The 19,124-nt window shown below is 38.3% G+C and overlaps 1 protein-coding gene across 1 annotated transcript; it reads right to left on the bottom strand.

The window, feature by feature from the left end:
- Positions 1-3,188: 3,188 nt before the first annotated feature.
- Positions 3,189-7,392, bottom strand: LOC112279047 (uncharacterized). Its single transcript, XM_024513107.3, has 5 exons — positions 6,659-7,392; positions 6,038-6,140; positions 4,387-5,139; positions 3,839-4,099; positions 3,189-3,604 (listed from the first exon to the last, which is right to left on the bottom strand). The coding sequence occupies exons 3-5, from the start codon at positions 4,741-4,743 to the stop codon at positions 3,341-3,343; spliced, it is 882 nt and encodes a 293-aa protein (XP_024368875.1). The 5' UTR covers positions 4,744-5,139; positions 6,038-6,140; positions 6,659-7,392; the 3' UTR covers positions 3,189-3,340.
- Between the last annotated feature and the right edge of the window lie 11,732 nt (positions 7,393-19,124).

The following is a 19,124-nucleotide window of genomic DNA, read 5'->3' as shown; positions in this document are numbered from 1 at the left end:
GGACCAATGCACTCATTCTAGGCGGACGATGTTGACGACAAAGTGGAGGGGGTCGTTGCTCCCAAGCGCTTGGTTTGGGCACAGCCAGGATGGTTCGTCGGCTGGACGGAGGTCTCGCCTGGTTTTGAAGGTGAGTAGGAGGGGTTGTGCATTTGCGTCTCTTAAGGGAGGCGAGGCGCTTTGGCTACGATATGACACCGATGTGGCATCCCCAGATCCCCGGACAGCAATGTAGGGTTTAGTCCTGGGAACTCTGGTGTGCCATCCTGTCCAATCGTATCCCTAGATGCTTGGGTTTGTTACCAGAATCGATGCGACCCTAAAACCAACATAAAAAAAAAGGGGAAAAAAAGGAAAAAAGAATTTAACTTTGTTTCGTCGCCACAGTAACTGGACACATGCTCACTCGGAGATACGACGGCTTCAAGCGCCTGTGGAGCGCTGAAATAGGGCAACTCACGTGAAAGGGACAAGTAGTGCTGAGAACAGAAGCAGCCGTTTCATGGGGAAGGAAAGAAAATAAAACCGTGGGTATCCACATGAGTCACACCATGATTGCACGGGCACACACGTGAAGCTAGCTACATTAACATGAGCTATCCAGACCTACGCACCGCTGACCAACGACGTCCCGGATCCGCATTGCCCACCACTCAGCTTCCTGCTGCATCCCACCTGCAACTGCTCAGTTTGGGAACGTGTAACGCCCGCAGCGGAAGCCACGCAGATCCGTGCGACCACACTTCTTGGGCAGTTGCAACCCGTTGCTCACCATCTGGGCGGGGAAGGAGCTGGACCTGAGCTGAGCGCACATGCAATTCTTGTCCGCCCTGCGAACCACCATGCAGCACTGCGCGGTGGGCGGTGGTGGGCCAGCTCCCTGAATGGCTCGCAGGCACGGGTACAGCGCGTTGGGGTTGCACACCCCGGCAGCGCTGGATTCGGCCACCATCGCCATCACCATCAGCAAACAAACGCTTACAGCTGCGACGCGCCGCTTCGATCCTGCCGCTGCCACAGCCATTGCCGTTACACTCCGAGATCCTGCTGCTGCTGAATTCGGCTCACCAATACCTTGCTGCTTGCTGAGCGGTCAGCCACCAAGAGGAGCTGAGCTGATCTGAGGCGACCTGAGCTGTGCTGAGGGTTGAGGGCTGAGGCCTGAGCTGAGCCGAGCCGATCTGAGGATGATTTGGACCAGGAACAACGCCGCCGTTTGTAGCCTTGGCCACGCAGAAGCAGGTCACATGGCCCTTCGCTATTGTGCGTCAATTTCACTCTGACGGGTCGCTGCACTTCACCTGCACCTCACCGAACTGCATTTGAGGCTCTGACATGTGCGCGCGCAAAACTCGAGGAATTAAATTGCTACCGATGGCTGTCGAATGCGCGGCTATCTAGGTCTGGGCCGGAAGGAGTTGGGGCGTTGACTCCCGGGCGCCGAGTTTCAGGGGTTTGTTGTCACCAAACGTGCAAGCTTTGGATTTCTTCGGAATGGACCCCGGATGAGCGCGTCAGCCACCGCGGTGCCGTACTTTCTCTCCACCTGCCTTCCCCCGCCGCTCAGCACCCCCCCCCCCCCCCCCTGCATTGTGAAGCTGCTCGATGGTCCCCTCATGCAAGCTTGCTGGGTAGCGGCGACACCCTGGCGGCCATGGGCGGAGGTGCGCGTGCGACTACGTGTAATGTCGTTTATTCACTGCTGGAGCTGTGCTGCCTGGGCTGCGGTGGCCGAGTATGCAGCGCGGCTGGAGTGTGCAACGCCAACGCCGTCGTGCGCTGATGCCCTCCCTCATGCCCTGTCTGCGGCCAACTGCGAGCAAGTGAGGGAGCTGGTCCGGCTGCGCCAAGCAGGCAATGCTGCGATGCGGGGAACGAGGTGGACGACAAGCGCGCGTGCAATTAGCGGAGGTCATCGCCGGTCCCTGAGCAGATGGTGTTGAGAAGTGCGGCGCGGGGGTGTGAATGTATTGATGTTAATCACACAAGCATTGATCGAATAACAGTAACACAGAATGTGTTGACAATTGGCTGTGCGAAAGCACTGATTCACTTTACAGGGTCGTCTTCGAGACACATCAAGCACAAGCAATTGGTCTCTAAGCAAACGACAAGTCACATGCTCTGTAAAACAATGACCAGTCTACATTGTACATTAATCTATGCACATAGAGTTCTCATTTCCACGTAGGAAGTGGAATGAACGTATTTATCCAACACTTCCACTCTGTCATTTCAACTTTCTACAGCCAAATGTCACTCATCGTCTCCCACTTAGTTGATGTTGAAAGTTGTAATACCCAGTATGGATCACAGTGGTACAAGGTTGGCAATAGCTAGTCTGGGAAATTGCTCCGCTGGCTAGAAAAAGAAATGTAATTGATGCGATTCTTGCAATTGTCAAGATTGCTTGTAAAATTAGAGCCAAAGAAACCGTAAAGATGAAAATCAAGTGTTTGTCCAAATTGAAGGATGAAGGTTATGGTTTTTTTGAGATAGTGCAAAATTTTCTTCGATGCATTCTAACTCAAATGCTTCAAGGATTGCTGAAATCAAGCTGGTTTGCTGAGAGCAAAAGCAATGACGGATTGAGGGAGGACCATGGCATACATTAAACATTTGACACATTGTGTGTATGGCTTGGTTATTAATGAATCACCTGGTAGATTTGCGGAAATAGTCGATCTAATTTTAGCGAGAGTAGATCAATAACATAAGTGACCGTCGATCGTGAACATGTAAAGAAATGTTACCACATCAAAGACATAATCTCTTATGAGACCCACAAACATGGTAATCTGAGAGAGCACCCTCTGTATTTGCTTAAACATGTGGATGTTTTTGCAAAGAAAGCATTCAATGTTTCACGATTTGAAGCAGACTGAGGATTCTATTGTCATACACGCATCACAGAAAATCCTTTCGCAAGAATTGTAAGCCAGCATTTCAGAAGATTCAAATGTTGCAACGATTTTCAGCAGTATGTGAGCTCAGTGGAAGAATCAAAACCTCAACTTCGGATCTTTGATGCTTCACATTGACAAAGGGCTCAACCCGCATCCGCACTGTAATGAAGGTTCCATTTATGAGCTATCCTTTAAGCTGACACAAAGAACTCCACGCAACGATGACAAGTTTAATTTGTCTCAAAGCTCACTTTAGCATTGTAACATTATCGACATGAAAGGTGGAACAAAACAAAAGTAATCTTTGGCATTTCACTTTTGACCATTAGGAACAGCATACACGCAGTATCGTATAAGCAAGAAGCTATCTGCTATGTACATATCTTGCAGCCTGATCTTGGAATAGCTCATGATCCGTGAGTAATATAGATCATCTATCGATCCAAGTTTTCGGCAGTGACAACAACTTGTTTGTAAGAGGAGCCTTCTTCCACATCAGCGGCATACTTCTCACGGTCGAGCAGCATTTCGTCTTCGTCTCGCTTGTGCTCCAGTTCCTCCTGCGCACCACCCCTTAGTGGCTCAAGGAGACCTCCCGTGTGATCCACTTCCCGCATCTCCAGAACACGGATTATGTTCATGATTCCAGAAAACAGAAGCAGTCCAGCGGCAACAATGGCGAGCCAAATAGCAGTTACCTAGATAAGAACCAGGAACCACAAAGTGATAAGTGGAGATAACGACTCTCTTTTCCCGACTTTGATAATGAAACAAGGACAACGAATAAACCAACATGGGCTTCCCACACACAATGGAAGTTTACTTATTTAATGATGAGCAATCTTTGCAATTGAACAGCACAAGTGAGCATTAAATATTGTGTAAAGATTCGAGTAGGAAGTAAGAGAAGAAAACAAGGATACGACACCTACCGCAGCCTTCTTGGCGATGGGGGGCAGAGTCCATGTCTCATAACTCAATATCGACGCGACGAGAAACAAGGTATTGGCGATAAGCAAAGGCACTGACACGGTTTTTTGCATGAACTGGACCCTGGTGTCGGTATTTTCATACACTTGAAAGGCGTTGTGGATGGAACCCAGAAGCCAGAACGCAGAGGCCGCAATCACCAGGCTGTATGCATGATTCGTCACATATGCAACATCTATTGAGTCGAGCTTTCCCAACGTAATCTGAAGTTTGCACAATGTCTCAAGGACAAAGTTAGTTTTTTCACAAGAAAATGACGAAATTCTATTTTATTCGTTTACAAAAATTCACACAGGCCAAAGGCGCATGAACTTCAAAATTCTTCCTCCGCGACCATTTCCGAAGCCTCAATCAGTTCCAAAATCAGTCCACAGACACCAGTAAACACGTAAAGTCTTGTACAAAACCCCGAAGACCCGTAGCGAGTTGGGAGCATACTCTAAAACTCATGTTGTACACCAGTCACTGTTGCAAACCACAGTCAGCTCACCTGCAAGAAAAAGATGAACCCAACGAGGAAGAGCAAACCACCAATCGCCTGGACAAGGGGAGCAGCAATCTCGATGAGCGCCAGCTGGGGATCCAAGGTCACCAGAGGGATACGGAAGTCGAATCCCGCAAGCTGAGCGTATAAGTCGTGGACGTTAACACAAATAATGAGCACCAACGCGATCAACAGGCACCAAATTCCTACTGGTACGTTCCATCCCGGTAAAAAGAACACCACCCCAATGAGCACCAAGGCTGTGCCCAACAGGTACCCAACAGCGTTGGCTAACTCGCACTCGTACTTCATCGACGCAGGTCCATAAAACCTCGTCGCTCGCACAGACGCCAGCTTCGTCATCGTGCTAACGCACAACCACGCCTCAGAAAACCAAAACTATGCGAAAAGTTTACTGCAACCTGGTGACAAAAATGAGCAGCAATCGTTTCCAGCGACTACGAAGCTCTAGAAATCTCCGTCCTACTCACAAGCCATCGACCATCTGGTGACCCAAATTGCGAGAGAATGGGGATATGCTGGACGAACTCTCTGCTCGCAGTCGCGGCGACACTGAGGGTTCCACATCGTTGCCGTGAAAGGCTGAGTAGGTCACTGCCAGCTTGGAAGATTCCACCTGGCGAGGGTTCAGAGCTTGATGCCCTACCATGCTACGAGTGCAAGGACACGCTGGCATTGAGGGCCACGTGAGAGGGTGAATTCTAGTGTGGTTGGAAACTTGCCATTGAGTTGAAAAGCCTGCATGGCATTCCCTTAACTGCTTTTTAAAAAGGTAAGGTCTCTGCCACTACTACAATACTCCAGACTGAAAAGCCATTGATGAGGAATTCCGGTGACTTGCTATTGAATTCGACAAAGGGGGTTAAAAAAAATAATAGTATTTGCAAAAGTGGATGATCTTGTGGGATTCCATTGGACCCTTAACCTTACTTCTGGACGAAAAGTAGTCACGTTCACGAATTGAATAATCACAGTTTCAGAACCAAACCATACAACCATGCATTCGGATCCCATCAGCAGCATTGCATAGTACAGAAGGACCAGATGGCTATTCCACACATGCATATCTACGTTACAGTGCCTTGGCAATATTTCATTACTTCGAGTTTGGAAGCGTTATCTCATTTCTATCAATTCCCGAACAATTCTTACACGTTCCCTTTCCACAATAATAGGGAAGATACACAGCAATAAGCTGCATTTGGTCATAATGTAAACAAAATTATAAATCCACCACGTATAAGCATTGGAACTCATGGCCTCGACTGGCGCAGCTGTAGTGGTATCATAGTACCCTCTCGGCTGGGGCTCTGGCCGCGCGAGGCTCCTTGAAATTCGGAGCCGCATCCTCAACCTAGATCCGATTTTTTAGGAATGATGATTTCTGCGAATTTTGTTATCTAAATGTGTAGCTTTGTCTAGCACAAGTACTAGTGTAGTGTAATGTATTCTTGGCCGAACATTTTGCACTCAATTGTGAATCATTCCCATCAAAATGGACACAAACGAAGCACGGTAGCAACCCAGGAACCAAATAGAAGATGAAGAGCACTTATCACCCAGCCGAGAAGCGTACTCAACCAGGAGCAATGGAAATCGCGAGAAGGGAACAGGAACAACATACACTTTAACATACCTTTCTAATGAAACACCCACATTCGGGATTATCCTTCTCCAAAACAGAATATGAGGATGTAGCAAAGCTTGTCAACAGAGTGGCCCCGAACCTCGCCAGATTCCTACAGTCATATTACCCGCAAGAATACTTAAATCCCAAATCTATAGATGACCCCACACCAATCCTAGAAGAACCCCCCAGTGATCAACATCCGCAGTCGCCATTGACAGCGGGCGAGCGGAATACTCAAGATACTCAGGACCGCCCCCTTCCCTTAAGAATCTCACTGCCCACGGACCGCCTGAACTCGTACAGGGAACGGATGGACGAACTGGCCAACAACATGGTATTAGCACACATCACAGGTCGTAACAGTACTCCGAAGTACAGTTTTCACAAGAGGAGGGCCGACTACACACGTTGTCGGAACATGGGTACACACTGGAAGGAGGGGACATAACATTCTATTGCTGGTCCCCTTATTTTAATACAGATCATCCCCTCAACAAGTCGAACCTCAAGACCGGAATATGGGCCCAGATTTCCAAACTACCTCCTTTCCTTAGAACTCAAGAGTTTCTGAGAGAAACATTCAGTATTTTCTGCGAAGTTCTGTTTGTAGATGACGCCGATACTTACCTAACCATGCCGTCGGCCCCCACGTTCGAATGCTGACGAACAACTACATCGTCAAGCGGTCCAAGGGATGTGGTCTCCACATCACAGATCCACACCAATCCGCAAGTAACCACCAAACCTAGATCAACAACCGTCTTATGGCAGCCCAAAAAGACACAACAAACCATCAAACCAAACCTCCCGACACCGTCTTTATCATGGGCTCAAGGATACAAAACACCAAAATTCCATGAGAGCTTCTGTTCTATCTTGGCTCCAAGCCGCCCTTCGGAAGGCACAATTCCTCAAGCAATAATTCTTCCTGCCTTCTACCGCTTCAACGAGGCCCTACTTGAAGCCCTGATAGAAACAACAACCTCGCCCTCGAAACAACACATCCACCTTACCCATGGCCTCGAGGAACGATCTTGAACAACACAGTCGGCAAAAACACACATTGTCAACGAAACTATGCTCCATCTTTGGAGTAAAATTGTCCTCAAACAAAAACACATCAATCCAATTCGTTGGTGGGAAGATGCAAACTGGCTCTACTTGTGGACTCACCCTACACCAGGCAAGTCACTCTGTATCCTTGTAACACTCATCCTATGCAATGAAAGCACATGCAGTCTCTGAAACACCGATGGAATGAAATGGACCCTCTTCTCCATGCGACTTCAGAATCAATTACCTCTGTTAATACCCCAACAAGCACAAGCATGGGACCTCTATACATCTGATCTCTCCACATTTCTAGGATGCATATCACCAAAGTTGTCCGAAGATACCTCTTATCCACTCACTGCACATAAAGACATCGACACAGCTTTAGGGGAGTCCAAAACTCTACAAACTGACAGTCATAATAATGAGTGATCATTTAGCACTAGAGTCCCTTATCATACATATGTGAGTCATTAAATTGACTCACTAGTTGTTTTAGAACAAATGGATGCCTTAAGACTGCCTAATTACAATTATTAGGTGAAAGTTAATTTAGAGGATTTTAGATGAAAGAAAATTGGCAATTATAGTAACCTAGACAATATATAAGTCCTAAAGGCTTAAAATTAAATTCTTTTTCATGGGAGAAGAATTATATTGATATTAATTTTTAGTTCTTAGTTTTTTTTTTTATTATTTCTATTAATTCTTTTTCTTCTTCCTTCTTTCTTTTTCTTTCTTTTATTCAAAAAGTTCAAGCTTGTATTTTCAAAAGAAAACAATAACTTTGAGTATTCTCTTAAATTCTTAGAATTATTAAAATCTTTAAAAATTAGTAGATTCATAATCTCTTGAAGTCCATGTTCTTTTAGAAATTTCAAATTGAATTTGGTGGTACAACTTCTACAAGTTCTTTGATAAAATTATAATACCAATAAGTGACTAATTTTTGGCATTTAAATAGTCAATTAACTTGGCATCATAATTCTTTAAAATTATATAAATATTACATTTTTGCATGGATTTGGACAAACAAGAAGGCACTTTTGGAATAAAAATGTATTTTGAATACAATAGTGGCATTAATTTTATTAAAAACATATTTATTGGATAGTAATAAGGGCTTTTAGCCTTGTAATCGGATTTAGATTTAAAGGACCTTGTAAACCGTATATTTTGATTAGGTTCATGGAATCTCAATGGTAGAGATGTAGGCACCATTCTTAGGGCTTCAAATACTTATATAAAAAGATTGGGCAGCCAAATCCTCTCTCTTCTTCTTTATTTTGTTAATGGACAAAGCCATGCTAATTTTTCCCTAGGTTTTGTAAGTGGCTTGGTTATTCTAAATTTTTTTCTTTTTTTATTAGAATCAGGTTTTGAAATTTTAAGAAAAAATGAAAATTATTTTTGTAATTTTTTAAACATAAAAATCTTAATATTTGGATTTTTTATGAAGAAGAAATCTCCAATTTACTAAAAAGTGGTATTCTACCTTCATAGTTTGATAATTCTATATTAATAGGCTCTTTTTTATTGCTTACAAGATATAAAGCAACAAGAATTGTTTTGCTAGAAAGTTCATAAAGTATAGTTTTTAAAAAACTAAGAATCAATCATATTTCAGGACATGGTAGGAGTATTGATTCTTGTGGCAAAAGATCTCTTACTTCCTAATTTAAGTAGTTGAATAAAGACACAACTTTAGAGGACAAAATCAAGTAGATTGAAGTTGCCCAAAGACTCAAATTTTGGAAGATGATGCCATTTGAGGTTAGGATTTCTATAACAAGGTATAGATAAGATATTTATATTATTGATATATAAAAATAGATAGTTGGAACCATTCTTGAGAAGTTATGGAAGTTTCTAGAATTGGAACTAGATTAGTGGACCATGTTGGATCTACTATGGAACATTCTAGAAAGAGCTCAAGGCTATTATCTAGGTAGAGTCCACTATGGAACCTTCTAAAAATGACTTAAGGTAGTTATCTAAGTATGATCCACTATAGAACCTTTTAGAAGGAGTTTAGGATAATTAAATAAATAGGGTCTATTATTTAAGAATATTCTAGAAAGTCTAAGGTAGTAGAATAAAGTATAAATAGAACTAACCATGGCCTTTTGGTGCATCTAGTCAAGTATGCTTTGAACCTTCTCTCTTAATAAAGTTTGGTTTTGTATCTTCATGTTCAATTCTATTTTATTCTATTTCTATTTGCAGAGTTTTGTATTTTATGGACTATTCTATATAATTTTGTTTAGTTTTATTACAATCCATTTGATCATAATTTATGATGAGGTTTTATATGGCTGTAGATTAAAAGAGTCTTGGACTCTCAAGATAAACTGGTCTTGTTTTATTGGTATCAATGTGAGTATTAGACCGTTGTCGTAATGTGTGAAGTCTTGCTTGAGAATGCTCTGGGCACCTGGCTGTAGAAGGAAGAATAGAAATTGCGATAACAAAATCCTAAATAGAATACTAACAATGCTTTAATTAGACTATAATAATAATAAACAAACGTAATCTAATTCAAAACAATTCAAAGAAATTTCAAACAAACAATAAAATTCTTAAAGAAATATTAGAATGATCACAAATTTTATTCAAATATATGTCAATTCAACCTTAATTTAATTCTAGTTAAAACCCTATTGAATTTCATTCAACTTTAGACCAAACCTAATTAAATCTTAAATCCTAATAATTCCTAAATCCTAAGTCAAATCCTAAACAAATCTTAAATTAAACCCTATTCCAAATCCTAAACTCTAAACCAAATCCTAAATTAAACCCTAAATCAAACCCTAATCCAACTCTAAACCCTAAATCAAACTTTAAATCAAATCCTAACCAAATCCTAATCCAAATCCTAAATAAAATCCTAACCAAACCCTAAACCCTAATCCAAACCCTAATCCAACCCTAAACTCTAATCCAAATCCTAAATCCTAAACCAAATCCTAAATCAAACCCTAATCAAATCCTAAATCCTAATCCAAATCCTAAATCAAACCCTAACCAAACCCTAAATCAAATCCTAACCAAATCTTAAACCCTAATCCAAACCCTAATCCAAACCCTAATCCAAATCCTAGTCCAAATCCTAATCCAAATCCTAAACCGAACCCTAGCCAAATCCTAATCCAAATCCTAGTAATTCCTATGACAGACTTAAACCTCAATATCTAATGAATAAACCGTTGATCTCAATTCAAAATTTATACACTTCTTAAAAATCAAGTTCAAAATAAGCAAAAAAAAAATGTGAAAAGGATCGGAGTTACTAAATTGACGAAAACCTCAAAAATATGTTTGGGTGTTAGCCAGCCTCCTTCTCCAATCTTATTGCCAACCTTTCAGAGCCAATTTCTCTTCTTTGCACCGTTCGATTGGTTTCAAATTTCTCATGAACATAGGAAAACAAGTCTTATATCCTCTCACATACGTTTTACTCCAATCCAACTAGTAGATTGCATGAAAACTTAAAAACCCTTGCTGGACCTAAAATTCTACTTTCTGAGATCTTGACTCACTTGAACCTCAATATCTCTCAATTCAACCATTAGATCAAGATCAAATTTACAACATGTATTCAACACAACTATAACCATGAACCCAAAAAAATTCACTTATAGATCTGCAACAAAACTCTCGAAATCACTCAAAACATAAACCCTATTTTATTTCATAAAATCCAAGTCATCCAAAAAAAACCTCAACTTTGCAAAGCTCTTACAAATTCATATCAACTCCAAATCACTTAAAATAAATGCCCATAGAAACCTTATTCAATCTTCTCTCAAAATCCACTCTCCGATCTACCAAAGAGTTCCGGAGTCGTCGTCGAGACTCGGTTTTGTGCCTCAGGGTCTGATTTCGACCCTGGTTCATAATTGGCCCTCTCCGGGTATCAATATCTAGTTTTTCTAAGTAACTTCTTTCTAGAATTTACTCTTAACTTTCTTCTAAAGATTCCTATATCATTTATTTTTCCAATCTACTTTGATTTGCCTTACTTATGGTACTACAAAGTAAGTAGAAGTCACCTTTCTGAAAGGCAGCATTGGTACCTTTTAATTTTTCTACCCTTTTGGCTATTAACTATATTTCTAAGATAATTTTTTCTAATACTTTGAACTAAGATCTCTTAAATTATAATAATCTCCACACTCTTTCACCTATTAATCGTGTTACATCACGACATCCACCCCCCCTGAATCTGTGCATCCTCCGGCATGCACCAACGATTCTTCAATATGTTGATGTAGAATGTTCTTCATCTTGGTACAATTCTTGATCTTCAATATGCTCTTCTATTCCAATCTCAATATCTTGTATTTGAGTTTGTTTTTCATCAAAACAAATGCCTTCATCTCTTTGTTTAAATAACTTGATTCGTTTGCCTGCTATGGGTACCTTCAATTCTGTACCATCAAGTTCTTGTAATAAATATGTTCCATTGTTGTGTGCCCTTTTGACAATATAAGATCCAAACCATCTCTTTGCAAACTTCTTCATAGTGCTATGTTGATTCTCTAAGCTACTATCATAAACTAATACCCAATCACCATCTTCAATAGCCTTGGGTCGTAATCGATGTTTTTTATCAAATCTTTCTTTATTCTTTTTCCTTGCTTCTTTCAATTTTTTTATTGCTATTTCAATATCGTTGGGTCTTCTTTCTAGTTGTTGAATCTGTAATGCTAAAAGTTCTTCTCTGTTGAGATCATTCTTCCAAGGCAATATACCCCATGTAGGTACTACATCTTCTATTGGCATTACTGGTTTTTGACCATATACTAATTCAAAAGGCATATAACCTGTTACCGAACTATGAGTTATACGATCTCTCCATAGTGAAAATGGTAGTAGTCTAGGCCATTCATGTGCTTTTCCATTGCATGCCTTTACTAATGCCTTAATAATAGGTGAATGCCCACGCTCACTTTTAAATTTACCTTCTGGATTATATGCAGTTGTTAAAGAAAGTTTAATTCCTATCCTATTAAAGAATTCTCGTGCTTCTTTTGCATCCAATTCACCTCTATCTGCCATAATTTTTCCAATACATCCATAGCGACAAATAACTTCTTCTAATAGAAATTGACATACACCTTTAGTATCCTTTGTTCTTAATGCTCGTTCTTCAACCATATTTGATAAATCTTCTCGTACAAGTACCAAATACTTCATTTGTCCAAGTCCCATAGGCATTGCCACTAAATCCACCACCCATTTGTAATGTAAAGCCAAAGGGTATGTTGGATGTAACCCATCTCGATGTCAAATATTTGAATATACTTGGCAAGTCTCACAAGATTCTACAAATTTTGCTATGTCTTTGTACATTCCCTTCCACCAATATTTTTCCTTTAACTTAGTGAATGTTGCCTAAATACCTCGATGCCCTGTCCATAAATTTTCATGAAATTCTTTAATAATCTTTTGTTGAACTTCTAAACCACATATTACCCTTTGTGGTACTTCTCCTCTCTTTTTTGGATGCTTCCATAAATATCCATCATGTAAAAAATATCCATAGGCTTTCTTACGAATTTTCTTAAATTCTTGATTTGTCCAATCTTTTTGTCGTTTTAATGTGCTCAAATACTCTCCAACATCTTTCCATTCATTTTCATATAAATCTCTTAAAAATGCTTCTAATGGTATATTAAAACATACACCATTTTCCTTTGATAACACATTGGTATAAAATTTTGTACCCACATCATCTTCTAAATCAATCATCTTTTCTTCATCATTATACCTTGCTCTCGATAACATATCTGCAACTGAATTTTCTTTCCCTGCAATATGTTTAAATTCAGGATTCATAGATTTGATATATACTATCTACCTCAACATAGCAATATCAGGAGTTGAACAACTTGTAATCATGCCTAACAAAGGTAGACAATCTGTTTCTATAACTACTGATGCTCCAATTAAGTACTCTTTTTCATTTTTCATAGCTATTACTATACCCCATAATTCTCTTTTGATTTGCGCATATGCCCTTTGCCTAGAATTCAATATCTTTGCTCCAAATCTTACTACATATCTATTTCCTTGTTTATCATCTTGCCCAACCGTCCAACCTATTCTAATTAGACTTGCATCAACTATTAATACTACTTGCCTTCCACCTTCATAATTTACTTTCTTCAAAGTTGGAGATGAAGAAAGAAGTTCTTTCAATTTTTCCATAGCTTTCCGTTGTTCTTCTTTCTATTGAAATTTTTGATTCTTTCTTAACAACTTATATAATGGATCTGCTATATGTGCAAAGTGAGGTATCCATATATGATAGAAAATACATGCTCCTAAAAATCTTCTCACTTCTGTTGTATTTGTACATTCTTTCATCTTTTTAATAATATCAATCTTTTCTATACTTGGCTTACATCTATATGAACCACATATGTGTCCTACCACCAAAATTTCTTTTACTCCGAACATTGATTTTGTCCCCGATAAGGTTAAATGAACTTCTTCCAATCTTTTCATAATCTTCTCACAATCTTCAATATGATCTGCCACAAACTTCTTACATCCCTTTGAATCTAAAGTTTCATCCTTTCTTTCTTCTTCACATCCCTTAATAGGTACATCATCCAAGAAAGGCATTGTTATTCTTGGAATAAAATCTCTTAATACCTTATGCATTCTATTCATCATATGTGCTACAGAATTTGTAGCCCCTTGTGGTAATGTGCACATTCTAACCAATCCTAACGGTGTCTTCATAGTTGTCAAATCCCTACTTTTTATTGCCAATTGGAATTGATCATAACGTGAATAAAGATCATCCATTGAGTAGATAGCTCTTCCAGCAAATGCTTCTGCAAATTCATCCACAATTGGACTTGAACCCATATTTCTAATAGTCACTTTATTTACGGGTTGCATATCTTGTATAAATCTCATTGTTCCATTTTTCTTTGGCATTGTAAACCATCGATTAGAATAAGGTGCTATAGATGGTTCCAAAATTCCCATTTTAATCTTTTCATTGAGTAAATCTACTAACTTAGATAAATGCGCTCTTGGTATTGGAATTGGTCGCAAATTCCATGGTTCATGAAGAATAGTAAAAATAACCATGGATGCTACAATATTTGGATCAACACACCTAATTTCATGTGCTTCAAATGCAAAAGCTTTTTTATGATGTGAAAGCATATCCCTAAAACATTTTTCTTCATATTTTGTCAAAAATCCATCACCTCCAACATTTAACCCATCTAATGTAACATCCGTAAATTTATGCCCTATCTTCCTTGGATCTCTTAGATTTGGTTGTGTCGATGCTCCACTTATTATTTCTTCACAATCACATGGTAGTGGCAAAGCCACTGGTTTGACCTTCTTTGCTACTCATTTATACTTAGTTTCAACATATACCTCTTGGCGACTTAAATTTTCTTTAAATCCTTGAATTTCATCATAAAATTCTTTAGAATACACATTAATAACTCTATTCTCTACTTATAATCCACATTGTAATAGATAATTTAATTCCCCCATAATATCTGCAAAACCTACTTCTTCATATGCTCCTGAAATAAATTCATTTTCAACCAATTCTCTATTTTCTTTCAAATTTTTCTCTATATTTTTAATATAACATCTGTCCCTCTTTTTCATTTTGTCAATAGTCTTAAAATTCAATACACAATCTTGTGTCATCCCAATAAGTCCGATAGATAACAATTCTTTTTCTAAATTAAGCGGGAGCATTTCTTTCTTTAATCCATTGCAACCTCGCCTTACAATGGTGTGTGGTAAAAATCCTCAAGGTCTTCAAATTTCTCATTTGATATTGGTTTCTCTCTCAACTTATCATGATTTCTCTCATGATTAGTACAAACAGTTAAAAATTGAACTGCTTTCATCCCATCTTGGCTTTTTATTCTTGCATAAGCTGAACCATCATCCATTACTTTTGTTTCCATTCGTGTGGAAATAATATATGGTTGTCCCAATATAATAGGGTATGTAGACATGTCTTGCACAAAGAAATTTTATTCATGAATAACATCTCCAATTGTCACTTTGATATTTGGACATGCTCCATACAAATCTCCCTTTGAATTATTCGCAGCTCTTATCATCCACCCATGTTCAGTATCAATAGGCCATTTTCCCTTGTTATATAATTCCTTTGACATCAAATTGATTTTAGAACCATGATCAATTAATGCTACAACTGGTTCTTCTAAATTTCCCAATTTTATTAAAGTCTCCGTTGTAGCCCTTGCCCAATGACTTCTAGAATAATGGCTAGAAGCTTGAATGACATCTTCTTTTTCTGCAAACCTTACTCGCAAGACATCTCCAAAATTTTATATTTCATCTTCTTCATCTTCATTTCTTTCCATTGCTCTTATTCCTTGTGCATTTGATGTCATAGAGTCTCCTATAGATTGTCGTTTTCTCTTTGTTGTATCAATAATAACTTCATAAAACTCATGCTTTGCAATTCTTAGAATTTCACCAATTGTGAATTCAACCTTCTCACTTAAAATCCGCTCCTCCAATACCTTCTTCAACTTTGTAGCTGCTTCAATATCTGATTGTAATTTATAAGTAGGAGCCTTTGCTTTTTCTTTTCCAATTTCCCTCTCTTTTGTAGAAATACTCTCTGTTGTCTCTTCATGTATAGAATTCTTTAGTTGTCGTGCTTTTTCTTCCCTTGTAATTCTTTTTGAGGGCCCTTCATTATTTTCATCTCTCCTTCATTTTTCTTCTATTAATGCTTCATGTTGACTCCTTGCAATATGAGCATGTACACATGGTCTATCTATTGGATCATCCCACCCAGTAATTTGTCGAATGTTATTACCAACACGTTTCAAATCATCTCTAGTAAAATTTTCCCTTTCAGCATACTTCATTGCACTTGTCCACAAAGAATTAGATTCTATTGGAAACTCAAGGTTTATACTTAAACATCTATTAGGATCTGCTTCCACCCAATATGTTGATGCTTCATTGCTTGAGATTGTCTGCACTTTAAAAGTATCTCCAATAAATAACTTCATTCCTCCTTTACCAAAATTTGTTTCTAATTTTTCTCCATTTTCTTTTGAATGTATCATACCATCTTTAAAAAAAACAACTCTTTTACGTAATTTCTCTATAAATTCTTCACATTCCTTCCTCGAGTGATCTATGCTGTCACACCACATGCATCTATGTACTACACCCTCCATTGGCCTTGGTCTTTGTTTTGTTGATATTCTTGATGATTGACCTTTCTCTTCAAGTTTTGCAAATTTTATTTGCAAATCTCTCATTCCACGTATGATTTCATCAATTCCTGTTTTTTCTTTCTTTGATGTAGCCATTGAAGGTTGAATTAAAGTTGTTGGATGGATACTAGAGACCTTTATCTTAGATGGTTGTAATGGTCTTTGATCACCTCCCATATCTTTTCTTTTTTCTCTTTTTCTCATTGTCCTTACAGCATCATCTACCCTTTCCCAATTTGTTGTCAATCCTTCATCTTCTTCTTTATCTTCAAGCATGAATTCCAACTTCTCTTGCAACTTTCCATGAGCTGCTTGAAGAAAGAGCTCCACCTTACTTGGATCCAATAATTGTCTTTCTTTCTTTGATAAAGAAGAATATTGCTTTTCAAACTCCCTTAATAATTCTATTGCTAGAAGATCCTTCTTTAGCTTTTCAATCCATTCAAAAAAGACCTTTTTGTAACCCTATGACTATCTTCTAAGAAAAACTCATCCTTCAAAGCTTGAAAAAATTTCTCCCATGAACCTCCAAAGTGTTGAATAAGAAATTTAACTTGATTTCTTATCTCTCGTGTAGAGGCTAATTCAAATAATTGAACCATCTCACTTTCTGAAATACGCTTCAATTCCATTTCCTTAACATAACATCTTAAATATTTTGTAATATCCTTTCCTTCAAATTGATCGATCTTGTCCACGACCGCTTGTAATGCTTTGTTAGCCATACTCTCTTTGCGATCTTTAACCTGTTGCTCTTGTTGTTGCATGAATAAGGTCAAAGCTTCAAACATGCTTGTGGAATTAGGATCAAAATGCATACCTTGTCCTCCAAATAAAGCTCTTCTTCCAACTCCACTTGAAGCACTATCCAAATTGCCTCCTTCCATTCTCCTTTAATTCCTTCTCCAGAATTCAAATAAATAAAAAAAATTATAATAAATTCCTTCCACCTCAAGCGTTTCACATCGGGTCCACCAAATATGTCGTAATGTGTGAAGTCTTGCTTAAGAATGCTCCGGGCATCTGGTTGTAGAAGGAAGAACAGAAATTGCGATAACAAAATCCTAAATAGAATACTAACAATGCTTTAATTAGACTATAATAATAATAAACAAACGTAATCCAATTCAAAACAACTCAAAGAAATTTCAAACAAACAATAAAATTCTTAAAGAAATATTAGAATGATCACAAATTTTACTCAAATATATGTCAATTCAACCTTAATTTAATTCCAGTTAAAATCCTATTGAATTTCACTCAACTTTAGACAAAACCTAATTAAATCTTAAATCCTAATAATTCCTAAACCCTAAGTCAAATCCTAAACAAATCTTAAATTAAATCCTATTTCAAATCCTAAACCTTAAACCAAATCCTAAATCAAACCCTAAACCAAATCCTAATCTAACTCTAAATCCTAAACCAAAATTTAAATCAAATTCTAACCAAATCCTAATCCAAATCCTAAATCAAATCCTAACAAAACCCTAAACCCTAATCCAAATCCTAATCCAATCCTAAACTCTAATCTAAATCCTAAATCCTAAACCAAATCCTAAATCAAATCCTAACCAAATCTTAAACCCTAATCCAAACCCTAATCCAAACCCTAATCCAAATCCTAGTCCAAACCCTAATCCAAATCCTAATCCGAACCCTAGCCAAATCCTAATCCAAATCCTAGTAATTCCTATGACAGACTTAAACCTCAATATCTAATGAATAAACCGTTGATCTCAATTCAAAATTTATACACTTCTTAAAAATCAAGTTCAAAATAAGCAAAAAAAAAATGTGAAAAGGATCGGAGTTACTAAATTGACGAAAACCTCAAAAATATGTTTGGGTGTTAGCCAGCCTCCTTCTCCAATCTTATTGCCAACCTTTCAGAGCCAATTTCTCTTCTTTGCACCGTTCGATTGGTTTCAAATTTCTCATGAACATAGGAAAACAAGTCTTATATCCTCTCACATACGTTTTACTCCAATCCAACTAGTAGATTGCATGAAAACTTAAAAACCCTTGCTGGACCTAAAATTCTACTTTCTGAGATCTTGACTCACTTGAACCTCAATATCTCTCAATTCAACCATTAGATCAAGATCAAATTTACAACATGTATTCAACACAACTATAACCATGAACCCAAAAAAATTCACTTATAGATCTGCAACAAAACTCTCGAAATCACTCAAAACATAAACCCTATTTTATTTCATAAAATCCAAGTCATCCAAAAAAAACCTCAACTTTGCAAAGCTCTTACAAATTCATATCAACTCCAAATCACTTAAAATAAATGCCCATAGAAACCTTATTCAATCTTCTCTCAAAATCCACTCTCCGATCTACCAAAGAGTTCCGGAGTCGTCGTCGAGACTCGGTTTTGTGCCTCAGGGTCTGATTTCGACCCTGGTTCATAATTGGCCCTCTCCGGGTATCAATATCTAGTTTTTCTAAGTAACTTCTTTCTAGAATTTACTCTTAACTTTCTTCTAAAGATTCCTATATCATTTATTTTTCCAATCTACTTTGATTTGCCTTACTTATGGTACTACAAAGTAAGTAGAAGTCACCTTTCTGAAAGGCAGCATTGGTACCTTTTAACTTTTCTACCCTTTTGGCTATTAACTATATTTCTAAGATAATTTTTTCTAATACTTTGAACTAAGATCTCTTAAATTATAATAATCTCCACACTCTTTCACCTATTAATCGTGTTACATCATGACGTCGTTCTTTGGTAGTTTGTTGATAGCCATCATCTAGTTTGA

This window comes from Physcomitrium patens, chromosome 2 (assembly GCF_059467195.1).
Source record: "Physcomitrium patens ecotype Gransden chromosome 2, ASM5946719v1, whole genome shotgun sequence".
Classification (NCBI taxonomy): domain Eukaryota; kingdom Viridiplantae; phylum Streptophyta; class Bryopsida; order Funariales; family Funariaceae; genus Physcomitrium; species Physcomitrium patens.
Note: the sequence above shows the minus strand (reverse complement) of the source record. Positions and strands in the feature narration are given on the sequence as shown.